This window comes from Antennarius striatus, chromosome 23, assembly GCF_040054535.1.
Source record: "Antennarius striatus isolate MH-2024 chromosome 23, ASM4005453v1, whole genome shotgun sequence".
Taxonomy (NCBI): Eukaryota; Metazoa; Chordata; class Actinopteri; order Lophiiformes; family Antennariidae; genus Antennarius; species Antennarius striatus.
Genome location: NC_090798.1, coordinates 10,675,262 through 10,695,913, shown reverse-complemented (window position 1 = coordinate 10,695,913; position 20,652 = coordinate 10,675,262). Strand labels below are relative to the sequence as shown.

The following is a 20,652-nucleotide window of genomic DNA, read 5'->3' as shown; positions in this document are numbered from 1 at the left end:
AGAAAATTTCCATAAATTCTTCACAGGACAATTTCACAGCTGGGCTAGTGGGTGTGGCTATCAGTGACACCTGATCCCTGTTGCACCTGGGTTTGTCCCATCCCCTGTGCCTCCATCTCCTATCCCAAGAGATATAACTAATTGTGTCTCTGCTTCAAAATCACCCGGTTCCTCATGGCTTAAATGATGATTTAATTGATCTAAATGGTTTAAACTGAGCCAGTTAAGATTTGAATCTCTTTTATACACAAGCTTGGTGGAAATTAATCGATTTAACAAGCTCGCTAAGTATTTTTAATGAAAGTTAAGTATTTCCAGGCTTAGTCTGTGAAGAAGTTCACGGATTTCAGTCCAGTTTTTGCCTGTGCCCATAAATCAAGTCTATTTTAAAAACAAATGATTCAAAATGATGTCTGGATAATGGTGATGGAGGTCTTCTTTGCAGGGTTTTGCATACCTTGGTGGACAGGGCTGAGTTTTGCAGTCCTGGAGAAGTTGCGGCGGCCGACTGGAGCTAATGCACAGGTTGTGGTCCACGGTCTGTCTGGTCTGCTTGTTGAAGCAGATGATGACCGCCTCCTGCACACCTGGGATGTCCGAAAACGATGTTACGTAAGCAGGGTTTGGTGTTCAGTTTTCAACACATGCTAGCTGTTTCTTATCTTCTAAGAATGAGACAAAAGGCAGGCGGACATTCTTGTTAAGCATCTCTTGTGTATTATCATAGAACAGAGTATTGGAAGCAGGTGCTACAAAAAATCAACCCAGATATGGGGGCCCTCAATGAAAGAAAGCAGTGGCTGCATCTAATGGGTCGTATAGAGTGTCCAAACGGTGCAGCTGCTAGTTTAAATTCAGTCCCGGACTGCGGATAGACAGAGAGTGATGTCAGGTCATGTTAAAAGTAACGTAACATAAATGTTTGAGTCTGTTTCTAATATTGGGGACAATAACAGTGAAGCGGGGGCTTCAAAGACCCGGGTGGTGTGATGGTCCACAGGAGCGCAGCCCCAAGGGCGTATGGCGACATTGGATACTCGACTGTAATCATCCCCAAATGGGAGTTCGTTGGGTTTGGGTGAGAGCGCGAACAGACGCTCGCGGATGTCGAGAAAAGCCTACGCCCTACTGCAGAAATTAAACTACACATGCACACTTGTGAAGACATTAACACACAGGCGCACAATCCAGGCTTGGATGCAGGAGGCGGGGTGATTAAAGCGGGCCCGGACTCTTGTTGGCAGGATGTTTGGGAAAGCTGTCTCCATCTGGCACGGCGCTAACTGCTGCTGTGAGACATGGTGTTGTATGACCTTTAGGGGCAAATTTGGTATTCCATCCATTATCATATAATATCATATAACTTGGTTCAACTTTTTAGTCATCTGCTGGCATTGGGTCGCCATTTACTACCGTGGTATTTCATTTTAATGGAGCAACTGGGACGCATTCTGCGACACAGATGGACTGGAGTTTGTCTTCAGGATTTATAATGGATTCAAAATGAGGAAAAAGAGCTATTTGCTACATTTATGCAATGAAACTCGCGATAAATCTCTCTGTTGTTAAACGGCGTCGAAGGTAGTGTCGGGATTTTTCAATCCACCCTCTTTTAATTAGCTGCTCTCGCTCTTGGCAGAAATGCGTACGCCACCTCGCGGTGAAGCGAGACAGTGTTGCCATTAAAAATGCAATTTGCAAATGTTAGCATGCTAATGGATGAAATAAAATGTAAAATAACTCAGCTCATAGGATCTCTGCACCGAGCCTAGCCTCAAAGAGCAAACTCAGAAGGAGTATTTCACAAATGTCTTTACTTTCTCAAATTAGAAAGACCAATAACATACCTCCCCCACATATCTCTGAGCACTCCGTGAATCCATCATACTCCCAGTCATGCAGTTCCTCTCTTTCAGGCATCTCCCCCTCTTCCTCTTCTTCTTCTCTTTCTTCTTCTTCTTCTTCTTCCTCTTTGCTCTCTTTCCCTTTGCCCGAAAGACCGGAGCAGGGAGTAAGATAGCAGAGCTGACTGGTAGCAGGTTTGACTCCTTCACATTCGTCATCGGGCAAGTCAGCGACAGTCTGGGAGAAGGACAGGAGCACCTGGCACTTGACGGTCCGCCTTTGGGTCCCGGCGCCACATGTCCTGCTACAGGTCTGCCAGGGACCTGGGATGAAGCTGGAGAGGAGAGCCAGCAGGTTTGAGGTTTGCACCATGATTAATCACACATGGAAAAATTGAAACAATATGCTTTTCATTTGATAGAATTCACACACCTATGCTTAGAAGTTGCAATAAAGTTGTGATCTGAAAAAGTTATAGATTTTTTGGTTTTTCCCCTTAATGCAAATTTATTCTTATACTATGCTTTTACAAAATCCGGCGCTGTTGTGGTAAATTCAACACCTGTAAAGTGTCTCGACTGGAAGTTCTTGGATAGACGGCTTTCGCCCACAACCTTCCTCAACTTTAAGATCGGATAAGAGACGGAAATGCAACAAAGCTTTGTTGATGTTGCTCCCCTTTCCCGTGCAGAACGCCAGAGCATTACCCGTGTTCCATCCAGTCACGCACCTGACAATGACTAAGTGGTTGGAGGCGGCCCAAGCGTTGCTCCCACCAGCTGTCCTGTCGAGAGCAGAGCTCATCTAAAGATAGGAGAGTCTCCAGTATGGAAGCCAAGCTTTCGCCGAAACACCATCAGTATCTTTGTTGGATTGCGATCGGTTGAGCTGAATTTACAGGAACTCGACGCGGCAGGTTCTAACCAGGACCAACGCTACCACTGACCTGCAGGCAGTCAGAATCAGCGCCAGATGTAGCAGTGCTATGACGAGTGATGCAATGGCTTAGCTTCCCATAAAAACTACAGATCCTTTGAACTGAGTGAAAGCATTCTGAATCAATGATTTGTAATGTCTTCCTTCTGCATCATTAGCGTGACTCGGACATGTGGCTCTCCGATCGCTTTTTGGTTTGGATTTTACTGGTAAATGATTGAAAGAGGTGTTTTCTTTTGTCTTGTTTTTGTACTTATTTCATTCAGAATGGCAAAATGAGCTTCCCAAGTTCCGTTAGGCTACGTCTGGTTAATCTTTCCTTGTGCTTCCTGCTTTTTTGGAATTGATCTTTGAACCTTATTATAAGCAAGTATTTTTTTCAATCGCAAAGCACTTAGAGATTATGCAAAAATCTTGGATCTCGCAGATCAAAATGTCCTTAAAATGAATTTCTGTGTATTTCTCTGGACACAAATGCGACAACTGATTAATGTGAGCGTGTGGGTTTGACTTGCCATGAGTGGGAAACCTGAGCCTGAGATGATGCAGATGTGGTGGATGAGGTTCTAACGGCTGCCTGATCCTAATTTCACGATACCAGGATGAAAGGATTCAGCTGACAAGTTGATTTATATTCATAAGGCACCAAATTAAAAAAAAAGTTATCTCTTTCCGAAGCTCTATCCTCTAGAGACCCAAACACTCCTCCCATGAGCGAATGCTCGACGCCGGTGGCGAGAAACATCCAAGATCCAGCGTTCTAGGAGGTCAGTCCTCTCTTCTTTGTCAAAATCTGAATCAGATTTCAAATCTGATTCGAGTCACTTTCATATCTGCAGATGATTCGCGCATCAATGTGCACTCGCCTTGAGCTGCATTCGTTGAACTCCCATCATTCCTTGCTCTGACTCATCTGCGTACTCAACCTATTTGTGGGAAATAAACACGGCCTTCAATCCAAACGCAGTGCGGCCCTCCGAGTCAAGTGTTTGTCGAGGTCGTTTCTCAACATCGGTCCGTGAAGCTAATCAAGCCCCACCGTTCTGGTAAGGCGCGATGAGTGTATTTCACGGAGGTGCTCGCTAAAACAACAGGCTGCGCCGTCTCGAGCATTCTTCCCTTCTTAAACGGTCTGACCACAACACAAGCGCCCTGCTGTTTAATAAGATGACTCAATAAAGAGCTCGTAATTACAGCAAGGTCGGTTCTTTATGGGCTCGCAGGGACCCATTGTGTTTTAGACAAACAAATGAATCACCGGCAGTTAAACCCTGGAACACGAGCGGCGAAGTCATCCCACGAACCCGCAGAAATGTTTGTCTTCATGCGTAGTTTAGCTACATCTGTCGGTTCAAAAAACTATCTTGATTTCATTAACGGGCGGAAACATTTCTGACGTATCGGCCAAAGCCTGCTGTTAGCCGCATCAATTAAACCCCCATCAATGACAGTCTCTTATTTACTCGTGGTGATAGGGTGGAGGGAAAAAAGCTGTTTTGTTGGCTGAGATGTTGACGATGTATGGCTTTTATTTCTTGCTCCGTGTCGACCTCCAATCGGAGGTGCAGGGAGTAGAACAGGAATGTCCTCCTTCCTCTCAAATAGCCTAGCCCCATATGGTGGGCAGATATTGTCATTGGCTTGTGAACGGCTACATATTCTACACAGATATTTATGTGCTTTTGGATAAAGACATGCTTTTTTCTTTGCAAAAGAGCAAATTCATATGTTTGGCCATTTCTTCCTCTGTTTGCCTCCAAAGATAAGTCAAAGTAACAGATGTTTTGAACTGGCTAACATGGTCGCTAATACCATTCATGCGAGATGCTGGGTAGGTTCCAAACACTGTCCATCTTCTATGGACGGACTTTATTAGCCTACTGATATGCTGGACAGGAACATCTGGAACATCTGAGGCTCGCTGAGGTAATGTTGGTGGCCGGAGGATGAACGATCCGCCGGCTTCCAAAAGATGTTTTCCTTTTAATCCGGCCTTTTTTACCTTGAATGACCTAATATGTGGTATTAATAATAAACAGGTGGCTTTTTTTACTTGTCTTGCACACAAACTGGTTGATATTTGTGACAACAGAATGATCATGGTCATTGTTTCTGCAGAACACCTGACTTTGGCAGTAAACTGCTGGTGTAAGATGGTTTTCTGGTTCCCACCTGGGTTCTTCGGTGACGGTGGTTTCCTCCAGTTCGATGGCCTGCTTGTGCCACACGGGTTTGGCCTCAACCGGGAGCGTATCTGGAGAAAAAGCATAGAGAGGAGACAAATACCGATCATCACCAAGGTGAAACTCTTATTTGAAAAACGAATAGATGTTTGGTGGCGAACAAACCCCACCGATGGACTTGTAGCAGGGCACGGTCACCAGGCATTGCTCCTTGATGTGGGGTTTGGTGCTGGGGTTGCAGCCTCCAGCGTGGAGCCCTCTATGATCGATGCACAACACCACCCTATAGCGGAGACCGTGACCACAAGTCACGGTGCACTGACGGCGACAGAGATAGAATCCATGAATGACTAATCAGCTGATCATTACATTTCACAGTCTGACAGAAAGCCAACGCTCCAGACGGACGCCTTCCAAAAACCCCCTGCAGATCTCTGCACAGGGGTCAGCTTTGTGCATCCTCTGCCAACACAAGAACTCAAAGGCAAGTTCAGAGGGAAGAATGCGCTAGGTAAACAGCATCTCTGGTATTTAGTGGGCCAAGGATTTAACTCTGTGTGCCTCTTCTGGCATCTGCAAAACCAGTGGGATTGAAAAACCAGCAGGAGGATTTGTTCCTACTCCATGTTTCAGTATCTGTGTTAAACATTTGATCTAATGGGCGGTGTTACGTCATCCAGAAAGCCTGGAATACAATCCAAATGCGCTGTTGATACTTAATTAAGGCTTCCTATGTTACAAACAGTGCATTCAGGGGAACTTAAATGCAGCTCAGTGGTCCTGCTATAAATTGGTGAATGATGATGCAACAGGTAAGACTGTTATCTTTTTAAGATATCCAATGGAGCTTTTTCTAGTTTTGTGTAACTCCCTTGACACTGTGCAACACTGCTGACCCTAACCCTAACCCGACTAACCCTGACCCTACCCCTAACCCTACTAACTTTGACCCTAACCGTGGCAATACTAACCCTGACCATAAGCCTAACCCTACTAACCCTAACCTTGACCCTAAGGGACATCACAAAAACTTCTCTTACGGGCGACCACTCCTGGGCCAGCCAGACAGGGCAGTCGAAGGTGTTACAGGGTTGCAGGATGGCCGTCTTGGTGGAGTAGAGACACTTCCACTCCTCGGTGGGGGTGATGACGCCCTGCATGTCCTCCTCCACACAGGACACCGAGCGACTCTGGATGCCCCCACCACAGGAAGTGGAGCATGCGGTCCAGGGGCTGCTCTCCCATCTAAGAAGATTAACCATAAAGTCATGCATAAACCAGGAGTGCGGTTGCACTTTACTTGCCAACATTTTGCCTCTCGGTTTTCAGGACGTACCGGGGCAGGGGGTGGTAGAGGTCGTACGGCATAATTTGCTTGTAGCCATCGCTAAAAGATGAACCAAACAAAGTAGGACAGATGTAAGATGCCTGCGGTTAAAATAAACTGCTTCTTAGGTCATTCTCCTAACCTGGCCAAGCACGGCTCCATGTTGCACTCCTGGAGTTTGGGTTTGGGTTTGACATTCTCTGGGTAGTAATGGCAGTACTGGTCCACCACCACCCGGCCGCTCCGGAGGTCGTAGCATTCAGCCGACGTTAGCTGGTACCCTACAGAGAGATCCGTCCGTCATGTAGAAGACACTGATACAACAACAGGTTCAAGCATTCATGCCATCTCCACGCTCACCTCCGCCACAGGTGACGGAGCAAGGGAAGAAGTCCGTCTCCCTCCAGCGGTGGATGATGGGTTGGTAGTAGATGTACTGGACCAAACTGTCCGCTCCACTGGAGAACAGCACCTGCAGAACCAGTTGGATTCTTTTACCTATTGGGTTTCATCTTGAAAAAACGACGGCGTTAACAGATGTTACTTTAACTCAGCGTGGAGCACATGTGGAAAAAAAGAAAGGGTTAAAAATATGCAGCTAATTTCCAATTTGGGACCAAATAGGAATATAACAGCGTTCTTCATTACGATAAGAACCTGAGACATTTATTTAAAGTTTAAACAGATGAACCGGAAAACCACAAATTTTCTCAATCACCGTTTTCCGTTTTTCCTCTCAGCTGCCGTTCAGCTGCTGCTCTGACAGTTTTGTCTTCTGTTGCCTGGAGCTGATTGTTTCAAAACGGTACCTTTACAATCTTGAATTTAGCCCATGATTTGAAAAGACTAAACATAATCGACTACAAAAGATACAGAAACCCTTGTAGACAGAATTTGACCACAAGGAGATCTGAAATGTCGACATCTGCCCCTCCCAACCGGAGAGGAAAAGACAAGATAAAGACTCCGGCCTGTTTTAAGTAAAATTAGGTCGTGCACATCGGACATTTTTAACTGCCTCGTGAACATTTTTCTCCCGACCTCACACCTCAACCACCGAAACGCCCAAAGCCAGATTAAACCCACAACCACTTATTCCCATGTTTACAGTGGAAAGAATATCTGGCAACTTTTTAATATGCTTTTCCATCAGTCCAGTCTTTTCCCAGCGCTGCGATATGAATTGGCCGTCTGCCACAAAACAGATTATAAAATTATGCATTTATAGCTTCTCCGGTTTCGCCTGAATTTCTATTTATTGTTCGATCCCGACTCGTATTTACGAGGAGGAAGGTTTTCACAGGCGTGTTCCAGTCTGTGACCGGTATAATATTTAAGATGCTGCAGCCATCGTGTCATGGCATTTTAAAAAACAAACATCCCACGCTTCATTGTTGAATTTACGAGCTGAAATCATGTTATCAAGTAGAATTTTCAACCAGCAACATTTTCACCATGCAGTAAAAAGAAGCGCCGAAGCCAAAGACATAAAACAGTTTGGCATCCCAGGACAAAGCCAAGCAAAAATGTCTGAGCTGCTTTAACTAATGTTTTATGACAAAAAGTCTAAATGGTGGCAGATCAGTAGAATTTCCTTGGAAGTTTCCAACCAACACAAATAAAAGCAGGATAAATAACTATTTTCCAAATTGGGGTCAAAAGAGGAAGCTAAATCTTCTCATGCTAGCTAGCAACTGCATCTTCACACGTCCAAAAGAGCTATGCAACCGTTAGCATACATCCTCATGTCCACATACTTTTCTCTCTCTTCATCACTTTTTTGGTCTTCGCCAATTCCTGACTGGTATTTCTAGCGCTTTAGCTGCTAAATGCTCACCCCAAGTTCACCAGCGAGCTGCTAGCGTTGTTACTGCTGCCATGTGGTGCTGAACTGTTAGCATAAAAGGGGTTTATTAGAGTGTTTTTCTTGTTTACTGCTGACTGGAGAAGATGTTGATGAGGGTGGCGAACCAGAACAGTAAAGCTGTGGCCTGCAAAAACCGAAGCAATGCGCCGCCAGTCGCCTGAAAAACCGCGCGGAGCTAAGCGGTGAGATTGGTGAGAACTCCATTTACATTCACAAACTCATTAAGAATTTACAAGTTCGACGACTCCCACCAGGTTAATTATCAGGAACTCCAGAACTTTCACTTTACATTAGACAAAACAAGCCGTGCTATTGCTAACACATCGATGATGTCGATTAGCTCTTACTTTGATGGTGAAATCAGCTCCGAGGGGACCGGTGATTCTCAGGATCTCCTTATCTGAAGGCTTCTGGAAGTCCAAGGTGGTGTTCTCCAGGTGGAACTGGCCCGATTTATCAAAAACCAGTTCACCTTTTACCCCATCCAGAGTCTTACTCTCCACATCTAAAGGAAAAAGAGAGCAGAGAGCTGGAGCAGGATCGACGGCGACGAAAACGCAGCTTTCGTCTTCTGTCAGAGCTCTGGTCCTTTTGGGAAAATAAAAGATGCCCTTCATTTGACCCTGAACCTTTCACTCAGGCACATTTAGACGCCTTCAGGACGCAGACTGGCTGTGTTTGCTTGGCCACGACGCTAGCGGTCCGCCAGCGGGACGCTAACCTTAATTCAACCTTGGCCTCGGATCGTTCCAGCTTAGGCACTTAAACAGAAACAACACGGAAACACAGGAACAAGCAGCAACCAGCAGCTGTCGTCGTCTGCAGACAGATGGTTATAATTTAAGTGCCCTCCGCCAAAAAAGGACAGGGGAAATATTTCATGAAAAAATGTGTCCATTCAGAGAAAGAAGGGTTTTTTTTGGCGCCGGATTGGGACGTAATGTGTAGACTAATCGCGGAGCAAAGGAAAGGTACATGAATGGAACATTTGTTATCGATTTTATCCAGCAGGGAATTCGATGCCAGTGCTTTGACATCAGCGATATTCAGTGAATCATATTTTCTCAAAGCCAGAGCGAAGCAGAGAAAGAAGTACCTCATCTGGCGACTTTTAAAACCAGCCTTTATGAGACGGAACGAAATCATGAAAGGTCAACCAATTAGATCACGTAACTTTACATCACATGGCAGAATCTGTTGGGATGAGAAGGCACCCTGGACCTACCAGGACTTACACAAGTGATCCGGACCTTTCAGGACCAGACGGACATGACGACTCTTGAAGGGAATGACGACGACGGTGTCCTCAGCTGGAAGGAGACGAACAAATAAGAGAGAGAAAGTAGATCCTGGAAAATCACCTCCAGAAAACTCAGAAGCCAGCAGAAAGGGGGTAGTTTTTCAATTTAGTTAACAAAAGTAAGGATTCTTTACTTTTTCCTGAAGCATGCTGGGTCTTGTAGTGTCCTCGCACCAGCCTGCAGGAAGAGCCGTCGCCTCCGCAGATGCCACAGTTGTCCTCCTTGGCCGTGCTTCCCAAATCGTGATCGCAACCTACGATCTAAAAGAGCAGAGACAATAATTAAAAGGACATGAATAGAGAAAAAGCTCAAAGTGAAGGCACAAATATAAGTCGTTAAAACCATTTCCCTTCATCCCAGGTACATTTTAACCTGTGAAGATTCCTTCCACTTCCATATTGGCACCGGAGAGATGGCTACATGCTACACATAGCTCGAAGCATAGCTTTGAGTCCATTGCATTTTTTTTTTTTTTAAGATGTTGCTTCTATTACATCTGCAGCTGATTGATGGAGTTTTTCACAATTCCTGTCAGGGAAGCAAAAACCAAACCCGCAGCATGACACACAATACCCCGAGACGGAATTTCATTCAGACGGGACAAAAACGCATTGAAAACATTTCCTGGACTGTCAGTCAAAAGCCTGATTTCAAACATTATTCTCATTGGGCATTCATTTGTAAAGCAGATGGTGTTGTGTTAACATTGTAAGTCAATCTACCGCTTGTAGTTTTTCTTGGATTCGTCTCACTTTTACGGCTCTTGAATTCAAATGCAATATAACGGCACCGCTCGGGAACCACGGAATAAATTTCTTCGCGGTTCAAAGAACATTTAAATAATTAAAAATGTTCTATTTTAGACAGAAATATCCTTTTATAGGTTGGTAGGGTCGTACATCGGCAGAAACTGAGACAAATTTCTTGACATTTGAACAAATATCTGTCGTAAATGTCAGTTTTTAACAAATCTAATTATGTCATAATCTCAAGAAAGATGTCTAAAAATTCTCGAAGGATGCAGTCATTTGGAGACTTCACTTCATGTTCGTCGTATATGAGCTCCTATTATACGAAAGACTGCCTTCAATTGGATCCAAGTGTGACTGGTTACGGTCCACCATTTCATAAATGCATTTATCGCATTGTCTTAAAATTGACTTAAGTCACATTTCTAAGAAGTTGCGTAAATTCCTGCGATATCCACAGTGGATAAGTTGGGAATAGATATGAATTCAATAAAGCAGCAAGTCGGCCTCCCACCTGGCAGACTCCACTGATGCACATGTCCAAGGACTCGGTGTAACAGCGTGTCCCGTCCAGCACCTTGGGGGCCAGCTCCACTACAAGCCCCGAGCCCTTGGCTTTGCACTTGAGGGCGCAGGGGTTTTCCGGGTCGTTGTACACTGGCAGCCACTCGTGGTATTGACCCTGATATCTCACGTCTGCGTGAGCCGAGCACTGCTGGGCACGGAAATCACCTGCATCCGGAGGGCAATCCTGAGGGTAAGAAAATATTTTGCAAATTTTTATAGTCATTGCAGAGGATATCACCCATTTGTACTCTTTCGCAATAATTATACGTCTCGCTTTCTCTCTAACAACAGGGCCCCGGATCATTAAATTACATTCCTCGCCATAAACCCGAGTAATATTTTCACAGTTCCACCACAGCGAATTCTCAATCACACTTGAAAGCTCCTCTGACATCCATTACATAAAGATGAGTTTGCTGAACTTACCACATTACTGCATGTGCGATATTTGATATTCTGCCCTTCGCAGGTCCTGCAGGAGACAGAATGAACATGCGGGTGAACTTCAGAGGTGAAGGATGAAACGAGCCAATCGTTTTGGTCGAGGCTCGCTGGCGTTTCGACCGTCGAGTCTTATCGTGTTTTGATTTGCCGAGCGGAGATGTGGAATCCCGGGGCGATGATGCGGTAGCCCTCAAACACCGGGTCTGAAGGGCGTTTGCATAGATTTAATAATATCATACGTGTAATGTGATTCTGCATTAATGCATGGGCACACATTTGGTTTCAGACGTGGTGAACACAATTAGCACGGTCCACAGTTGTACGGAGGCTTTATGCTTAGCCAGATAACAGAAGCATTTACTAATTTATCAATGCTGCTGCTGGGATCTTTAAAGGGGGCTGGGATATTCCCATTGGAAATCATACTTTTGTGGACGTCCTTTGGTCAGCCCACGGGCAAAACAAACCAGGAACCAAAAAATCTTGATAAAGCATGAAAATCTTTTCACAGATGGAAAAGAAGGAAACCGATGATCAGAAAATGTCCTTAGGGTCTTTACAAACTGATGAATATTAGTAAATTTTCATTTCACTCCGTTTGCTGAGATTGGATCAGTTTGGGTCACGACTTTACTCCATGACAGTTTGAGTGTTGTTGACCAAACTATGGAACAAACTGCTGACTTGACAATCAGGAATCTTGTGTGTTTCGGTGTCACTATAATGCCAGTGTGACGGCCCAGTTATCCAAGGCCAGAGTGGAAACCAATGGAAGGTCGAGTTCAGGGGAGGAATTCAGTGTCACGGCCCCTTAGCTGATCTGGAATCGTGATTGGAGACAACGGTACAGAGGTTGGACTCATGGATGAATGAGGGCTTTAGGACTTTTACAATATTATTCCAGCAAGAGGAGGGAATGGATGTGAGCTGTATGGCGTGGCAAGAACATTAGACCCCGTGACGAATCCAGACGGTCCACTCTGCCAAACCAAACAGTAGGTCATGAGGCTTGAACCCAAACATGAGAGTTTCAAAGACCAAGAGCTGAGAGACAGGTAGGAAAGATCTGGATCAGTGGGACAAGAAATATATAAATTAGCTATTAAAAAAACAAGCATAAGCAAAGGGAATAAAATAAATTTCCCTTTTCATTTCCTCTTGATTTTGGAAACTGCAACACAAAGTCAAAGCAAAAGAAAGGCCGGGGCTGGGGATTCATAATGGTGTCATCGTCGGTTAGGGAAAATCAGCTTGGTTGAAGCATCAGGATTCCTGGAGTACATAACCCATAAATCACAGACTACGATCTGGCTCTCTGCTGCCAAACATGCAAAAACACAGCAACAAAGAGTTCGCTAATCAATGAACTCCTCAAAGAGAGCACATCTCAATGCCAGAAACCTCAACCTCAGACTAGAAAATGACTACAATCTCTTGCAACCATGAAAAACTCATAGCAATAGGAATAATACTGGCTATGCTGCCAGCACTACTAGACTCACGACGTACATACATGTGTCAACTACCCTTCTTGCTAGATTGAAAGCTATCAAACCAGATCCCTGCACCCTTTACCACGGATAAACCTCGGGCAGGCCGGTACATTTGTAGATAACATGCTCCCTATAGGATGGAGACTCAACAGGTCGCTCCCTTAATGACTTCTCCTTCAAAACTACCCTCGAGCCGAGATGTCGGCTTTGCTTACAAGATATCTCATAATCTAATAGGCTGAGAGGAGATTTCCTGTTCACATTCATGGCCCTAAGGAAATAAATCCTCTGGAATTAAACTAAAATTTTACTTCAGACGCCGTAAGGGGGGAAAAGCACAACTTCGTGAACTTGAAGTCTTTTGTCAACAATTGTAGAAAACTTTTATGTTTTTAATACATTTAAAGCCATGGAAACTGAATGATGAAGTACTGTACGTTAGTATTAAAATCCAAAACATCCCTGGATTTTCCTTGAGAATCAGCATAAGTTTGGGTTTTTCTCTTTTTTTGTATCTTGAGGATGTTCAAGCTGGATCATCCTCAGCACTGATCCCAGTTACGCCTGGATAAATAGAAGGGATTACACCAGGACGGACAACCGGGGAGAAACCTTTGCCAAATGAAAGATCTGGATAGTGAAAAGGATTTCCACGGCAGATTGTTCAGGGCCCGGTCTACCAATGTGGACAGGAAGGGACGGAAATAGATGATCCTCCAAGATCATCCAGGATCATCTCCCTGAGAGGAACGGAGGAAAGAAGAAGATCTTGACAACTTCTGGAAGGATTACTATGGAATTTGAAAAAAGATCTGCTTCCTGACCAGAAACTGGATCCCCCCTGACTGTCTCACGTCCGTGACTCTCATCAAGATGAAGTTCAACAACTTTGGTGATTCTTAACATTTTGTTTAGATGGGTACTAGAACTTACTCTTACATGTTTGCAGAACTACTTCTTTAAAAGCTGCATCAGATGTGATACATAGGCCAGCTAACCACATGGAATTGGACACGCCCTGAATGAACTTGCACCCTTGTGCACCTCTGACTGTTGAATCTGGTGAATATGCTTGTCTGATCACATTTTAGACTCATTAGATTAGATTTTGCTGATTCTGGCCTGTCATGAGTTAAGCTGCGCTTTATAAAAAGGAGGCGTTCCGTCCACAGACCACACAACGGGTGGTCCAAGTAGAAGATATCATCAGTGTGCTAGGCCTGAGTTAATTAGACCGATTTAATTAGCCGTAGCCTTGGGAAAAACTCTTAAATACCGCACCGCTTAAAGATAGACTTAAAGCGTAGCTATGGTACGTCTCGTTGGCATTCCTACACGCCACAGTCATTTAATGTCACCGTCTGCAACTTAAATATATTAAAACATTCTCATCAGACGTCAGGAGTTCTTCTCTGGGAGTCTTGGAAGACTTTTAACTTGTTCGTCTTTAGAAAGTTGTCATTATGCAACTTTTAAATCATTTAGTCGAGCATTTAACTCCTACCTGCCATCGGAGGCCAATAAAGTTGCTACCGGCCTCTTTTAATAAAAAGAAATGACAGGTGTTTGCCAACGCCAAGCCTCATAAATAACAGAGCGGCGCTTTTTCCTGCCATGACACCCAATCCATATGTCAAGCCTCCATTGAAACCCAGAATGCTGCTGCAATAATGCAGGTTGTGATCAAGTGAAGGGTGTTGTTGGGTCGAGACTAATGAGGGCCAGGCAATCTGTGTTTAGTCTGCACTTCGCGTTTGCCATTTTCAGAGGTTGTGCAACTCTTGTGCATTTGTGTGTGTGTGTGTGTGTGTGTGTGTGTGTGTGTGTGTGTGTGTGTGTGTGTGTGTGTGTGTGTGTGTGTGCGTGCGCGTGTGTTTAAAGGCCAGGGAGTTGGAGTGGTATTGCTTTGGAGGGTGTTGCAGATCCGTTTCCAGCCTCTCTTTCCAAAGACTCTCTCACACAAGAGGCCTTGTGCTGTGCTGTTTAATGACCCTGTTTGATCTTCCACCGGTTCCAGGCTATTGCTGCCCCTCATTCCCACGCAGCAGCCGGGTGAGGCAGGACGAGGCGGGAAAGGAGGGTCTACCTACGTTACCGCTACCTACCGTCCAACGGAATCGCAAACACACCTGCCAGGACGCGATGCCTGCATGGAGATCCAACTCCAAATACCTACTCGTGCCTCAGCTGGTTCTCCAGCCAGCATTCTTCTTAGGTTCACCTTTACATCACCAAAAATGGGGGCACAGTGGCTCAGCGGTTTTCTTAGCTTTGCTTCCCTGAACCCCTACGGATTGCACTTTAAGATTGCACCTTAGGCTTGCATGACGACACCTTGCCTTTGGGTGGACTTTGCATGGCCACACCTTGCCTTTGGGTCAACTTTGCTTGACCACCCCTTGCTGTTGGGTCGACCTTGCATGGCCACTCCTGTCCTTTGCAGAAGCCCCCCAATAGTGAATCAGAGGTGACTTTGGCAGCAGAGCTAACTGGCTATTTTAAGCGAGAGAGCAATACATTTGGGGAACTGTAAAACAGAGGAATGCAGTGAAGTCACTCAGCAGCTATTTCCCAGTCTATAAATGTGACGTTTCTATGGAAAACATACCCTCTCACTCCATTTGTCTCTTTTTTTTTTCTTATTTCTCAAATTTGATTGCAATCGACCACTTCGCCCGTTACTTCAGCTTTAATCTCAGAGCTCAGCGGGGTTAACCTAAAGCCTAACCGACCGGGCGAGTTTCGCGCAATGATGAAAGGGCCGGGAGGCTCAAAGTGCAAGTTCCTCTTCATCACAAGACTTAAGCTGAGATGATGAGCAGAGGGAATCCGCCCAGCGAGGCCTCGTCGCTCGAAGAAAAAACTCAACGTGGCGTGAGTCATCGATTGTTACGCTCGGATCTGAGGAGAAAGATATCCGGGCGGGCGCTGAAAAGACGACTCCGATTGTCACTGATGAATTCAAGATTCCGGCTCATGTGGCCGTCTAGACAGCCTGAGGAGGAGGAGGATGAACAAACGGAACCCGTCACCGGACCCAGAACGGTCCTATGGGCTTCGAGCTCAACCGGTACTTCACAAGGGAATAGAGCGATTGGTGAGATTTACTCGCACTATTAGAGACTGTGTCTGGGTTTATTTGGCGGAATGGCTGGAGCAGCAGAGAAAGTCCTCCTCCTCCTCCTCCTCCTCCTCCCCTTTTGAATCTTTAAGCCATGATGTGCCACTTTAATGGAAACCAGGCCAACCCCAGTCAGGTCTTTGCTCTTTCAAACAGGAGATTACCTCGGAGAGTGTTTGAACACATGCTTACAAATTGTCTGTGAGGTTTCCACCGGTCTGCGGGTCAATGAGGTCCTCACTTTGAGTTAGACATTTATTTTACAGCTCGTCCTCCTCTCCTGCAATGGAAGCATCCCGCTAAGACCAAGGCTGGCGGCGCAGCATCGCTCTGGGGTCGCTTCACTCATAAATGTCAGATTTTTATGTCTCGGCTTTCTTTGTTGTTTCTCCAAGTGGCCTTTTGTCGCTGAATCATCTAAAATTCTCAATCGCAATAATCATAAATTAGAAAGGAAGTGGACTTTTCTACACATGAATGAATTGCAACAGTATTTTGATTGGCTGTATTGATTAACATGGGGTTTAATCAGCTGATAATCAGTCATAAATGTTTCTCCAATATGTTCTGAAATGAAAACGGATGCTGATCGTACTTGGAACTGAGGCATCGTCGGAGGGAGTACGAAGCGCCTCCTCCACAGGTGCGGGAGCACTCGCTCCAGGACCCCCAGGCGTCCCACAGGGTGTCCCTGTCCTCTTCCGACCGGGCCGTCCGCGAGCTCTGCACCTCGGGAAAGAGAAAGAGGAGAGTGTTCACTTTTATCGGGCAACGGGAGGAACATTTCTCTGCCGCTTGAGATGAAATCCAAAGCGACTGAACTCCTGAACGTCCAGCAGAAACGCTCATCTTTTTGTCTTCTGTGCCTTTGCATAATTGGATGACCGAGTCACTGCTGTAGTTTATGAAACGTTAGCCGTGTCTGAGACTTCTGTTAATTACATCATGCTCTATTTGGCAGCGGCGGTCGGATACCGCACGACCCAAAGTCAATATTATGAGAAGATGAATTCTGCGACTGCAAAGACAATGTGCATCTCAGATGGAGGAGGAACAGCCAAAATCAAGATCTCCCCCGACCTATGGAGGACGTTTTTTAGCTCCTCTTTGGGCCGTTTCTGCTTTGCTCTGGCCTCGATCTTCTCAATCCCCTTTTTCAGGAGTGACTGAACGAACCCAGAGGTCGACCTCTGTCTGGATACCAGGATCAGATGAAGCAAAAGGGAAAATAGTTTCTACTCCGTCCCGGAGGCGGAGGCCAAGACGGAACACTTTTCTACACCTGCTGAATGAAAATCCGGATAAAAATACTTTAAAGTTGGAGCCGACGCCGGGACAAATCATCCTCCTCCTATGGAAGCAGACATGCGGTTTGAAACCATCGACATTCAACAGATGTTTTCAGGCCATAAGAAGAAACGGAGGGATAGAAGAAAACATATATAATTTCCATTCATAATGATGAACCAGGAAAGAATGTCGTCATATTGCGCAAACGCCACATTTGTGTCCTGACCGGGATTTTTTAAAATCCACATTGAGTAACTATGAGAACTTTCTGAACAACACCTGCTCTCAAAAAAGATTTACGCTGCCGAGCTGACAGCGAATGCCTCGCGTTGCATTTGGGAAACACAGTTGTGAAAATTTAGAGGAAAGTTTCAGGATACGCCAAGTTCTTTTTTTGGGTTCTTTTTTTTTTTTTTTTTCCGTGGCACGGTATTGGATGGATCCTGCAGAGATCAGATAAAAAAAAGTGCTGCACTGATTATTTTCTGCAGCAGAAAAACACCCTTTGTGCAGGCAGCGGCGGCGGCGGTGGCGGCGCAGGGCGCCAGGTTGGGTTTATTAAAAAGATATAAATGGCTGTCAGTGCTGATGATACCTGAGGAATAGCAGAGGGGAGCAGCGAGATCCGGACGCCAAGCCAACAGTGCATGCGGCCAAACACATCAGCGACGGCGCTACTTTCTGCACGGGCCAACTATATCAGCGTTTGGATCCACGGTAAATAAACACAGGCGGTGCACCGGGCAGCCTGTCAGCACACCACCTTAATTCTCCTTTGAAAAGCAATCAGTGAATTTTGCACTCAATTACAGCTGGAAGCCGTGTGTTGTGAAGCCAAGGGGAGCCGCGGGCGTGACGGGGGCCGGGCGAGGAGAGACGAGTGGAAGTGGATGAAGGGACAAAAGGGGGTTGGGGTGGGGGGGACGACAGGGATGTGGAGGATGTTTGGCCGGTTGCGCCGCTATTGTTCTCCAAAGGAAGACGAGACCGATCCAATAGGGTGGGATGTCCAATCCGGACCCCTCCAGGGTTGTGTCTGCACAGGATTTGCACTTTTTTTTTTGTTCAGCCGCCACCCGTCCACGCAGAGGAAATTAGCATCCGATAACAGAGCAGTAATCTCCAGATTAGGTTTTATTCTGATGGACAGGTTTTATTTTAGTCACCTGTCAGCAGCCGAGACTAAGGACGTTTTCCCTGAATGTGGAAAACTCCTCGTCGGGGGGAAGGAAACCCGACTCTGGTGGCTTTTTTTTTTTTTTTTTTTGCAGACTGTGTCAATACACACACGATGGCCTTTTCAGTTGGCAAGACACACGATATTTTGCACATCTGCTGAATCCCTTGTCGTCTGCGCCGCGATGCACGGCGCTGTCCTCCAGCCACTGTAATGTAACAGGGAGACGAAACACCCCCCACCCCCGGACCCGCGGCCAACAAGTCGGATTTATAGCGACCGGGATCGGAAACACATGGGAGACACGCTGACCTTTAGAGAGTAAGACAGGTTGAGCTAACTTTTTAAAAGCCACCGCTCCTTCGGAGGAGGAGGGGTGTCTTTTCCTAAACTGGACATGAAAAAGTAGTTTCACACACCCGGGACAGATCAGGCTTTCTAAATGCACAACCGGTTCTGGTCTGAAGGTCCAACTTGATAGAGAAAAGACAACAGGAAGGAGGAAGGACAAGGAGAAAGTGATCGTTACGGTACCAGGAGGAGGAGGAGAGCCGTCACCAGGAGACGGCAGGAGAACAAATCCCGCTCCATGCTTTCCTTTTTCCAGAGTGCGTCCGGTTTCGGGGGGGGCCGAGTCCTGATGCCCTCCTGTGCGTCTCCCCCGTCTGCCGACTCCTCTCTGACTGGCTCCCGTTCTGCCTCGGGAGCAGCTCGTGAGAGGGAAGGAGGGAGGAAGGGAGGGAGGAAGAGTGTGTGCATGCGTGTGATGTGTGCGGACGAGGGGGGGGGGGGGCCCGACTGGGGCCGATCCAAGCCCCCTGAGTCCGACAGGTCTGGCACAGCAGCCAATCAATAAATAGGCCCCGGGCGGGACGGTTCAAAGCAGGAGGCAGGATCAGCTGCAGCCCCCGCAAAGAGTCGGAACCACGGCAGACACACAACTGTAAACTAATTTTCTTCCCTCTTTCCTCGTCTGATATCTCAGATTTCTCTCGGCGGCAGTCCCTCAAAAGGATTTGTCATTGTTTTTGGCTTTTTTTTTTTTTAGCAAATGGGTGAACCAACACCCATCTGGGAGCGGCATGACTTCACGTCCGGCTCCGGCTCGGCTGTACGAGTGCCGGTGCGAGCGCCTCGTGCAAATCAAATGACATAGTGTGGTCACAAGCTATCAGGATAAACTTCTCAGCCGTGGCGGATTTTTTTTCTGCTTCTTTATGAGCTAAAGGTCGGCCTCAATAGAGCCTTTCATAACATCTGGCAGTTTGGGCCGGCAAACATTTGCTCTGTGGAGGTGGGGAACCCGCCAGGTGTCCCCCCCGGAGGGACAAGTCCTCCGGTTGTGGAAGGAAAAAGCAGCCGAAAGACGGATGACCCCCTTGGCACGGGAGGTATATACGGAACGGCGAGTAACTTTCCAGTTTGCGTCAAGACGCGGACACCAAAAAAGCCGAAATAGAAATCGCAGAAACGAGTCGGTGCCAACCCCCGCCGGTGCCCCTCGATGCGACGCGGAAAGAAACAGGCTGTCATCGCAGCATCTGAACCGTGACGCCCCCCCCAAAAAAAACTCACTTCAATTCACGACTTCAAATCAAACACCAAATCGAAAAAACCACATAATTGTTATCAATTAAGGCTGCGAGGAATGCGCTGCACTCCAGAGCAAACAGGCAGCTACGCTAATCACAACACGGGAGCGGATGTCTCGACACTTAGTCGGTACACACTGACGTTTTTTAACTCGAGTCTCGACGGCCCCGGCTGAAGCCGTGGGCCCCGGCTTGTTTAATTTGGGGTCTGTAAATTCTGCGAATCAGGGGGAATTATCTGCACATCCACATCGCGCTCTCTAAACTATATCCACTTAACGCCTGCGTAGATTGTGGCGCCGGCGGGAAGGCGCATTCTCAGCCCAATTCTCCACTCGTCTCCTGTTTGCTTTCAGAAGAAATCCCGTCTCACATTCGCACAACCGGACGACGATAGAAAATAAACCGTGGCATCGGCGATGTGCTCAGAGTTTAAAACCAAACACCCGAAGAGGAAATGAATGTGTTTGACTGACACCCCGATCTGGAACCGCTTCTCCATGACGTGATCGGTCCGCCAAGACGCCGAGGCGAGAGAAAGCCGTACGGTGCCATATTTGGTCGCGAGAGGAGGAAGAACAGCGAACGCGAAATAATATTAATCCTCGAGAAAAGGCCACGTGACATTAAAAGATAGCCAAGGTCGCTGCTAGTAAGCTAATAAACGAGCGCGGTTAGCACGGGTTGGATGTCAGCTCATCGTATTTCATTAATAGAGGGGAAATTCCACATAAAAACTAAAATTGGAAAGTATCTTTGC

The 20,652-nt window shown here is 46.4% G+C and overlaps 1 protein-coding gene across 4 annotated transcripts in view; it reads right to left on the bottom strand.

Annotated features, from left to right (window-relative positions):
* The window catches only part of adamtsl3 (ADAMTS-like 3), a 68,824-nt gene that overhangs the window by 7,510 nt on the left and 40,662 nt on the right, over positions 1-20,652 (bottom strand). For 2 of the 4 annotated variants that reach the window (XM_068308058.1, XM_068308059.1), the window contains 14 exons: positions 16,429-16,562; positions 11,202-11,247; positions 10,723-10,959; positions 9,593-9,719; positions 9,394-9,468; positions 8,506-8,663; positions 6,652-6,763; positions 6,434-6,572; positions 6,301-6,351; positions 6,005-6,209; positions 5,135-5,282; positions 4,954-5,035; positions 1,848-2,179; positions 458-587 (listed from right to left, as the gene is read on the bottom strand). In XM_068308058.1, the coding sequence (XP_068164159.1) occupies positions 458-587; positions 1,848-2,179; positions 4,954-5,035; positions 5,135-5,282; positions 6,005-6,209; positions 6,301-6,351; positions 6,434-6,572; positions 6,652-6,763; positions 8,506-8,663; positions 9,394-9,468; positions 9,593-9,719; positions 10,723-10,959; positions 11,202-11,247; positions 16,429-16,562 (1,976 nt within the window). Of the gene's footprint in view, positions 1-457; positions 588-1,847; positions 2,180-4,953; positions 5,036-5,134; positions 5,283-6,004; positions 6,210-6,300; positions 6,352-6,433; positions 6,573-6,651; positions 6,764-8,505; positions 8,664-9,393; positions 9,469-9,592; positions 9,720-10,722; positions 10,960-11,201; positions 11,248-16,428; positions 16,563-18,834; positions 19,013-20,652 lie in introns of those variants that run through there. The other 2 variants (XM_068308057.1, XM_068308060.1) reach the window with 2 other exon arrangements.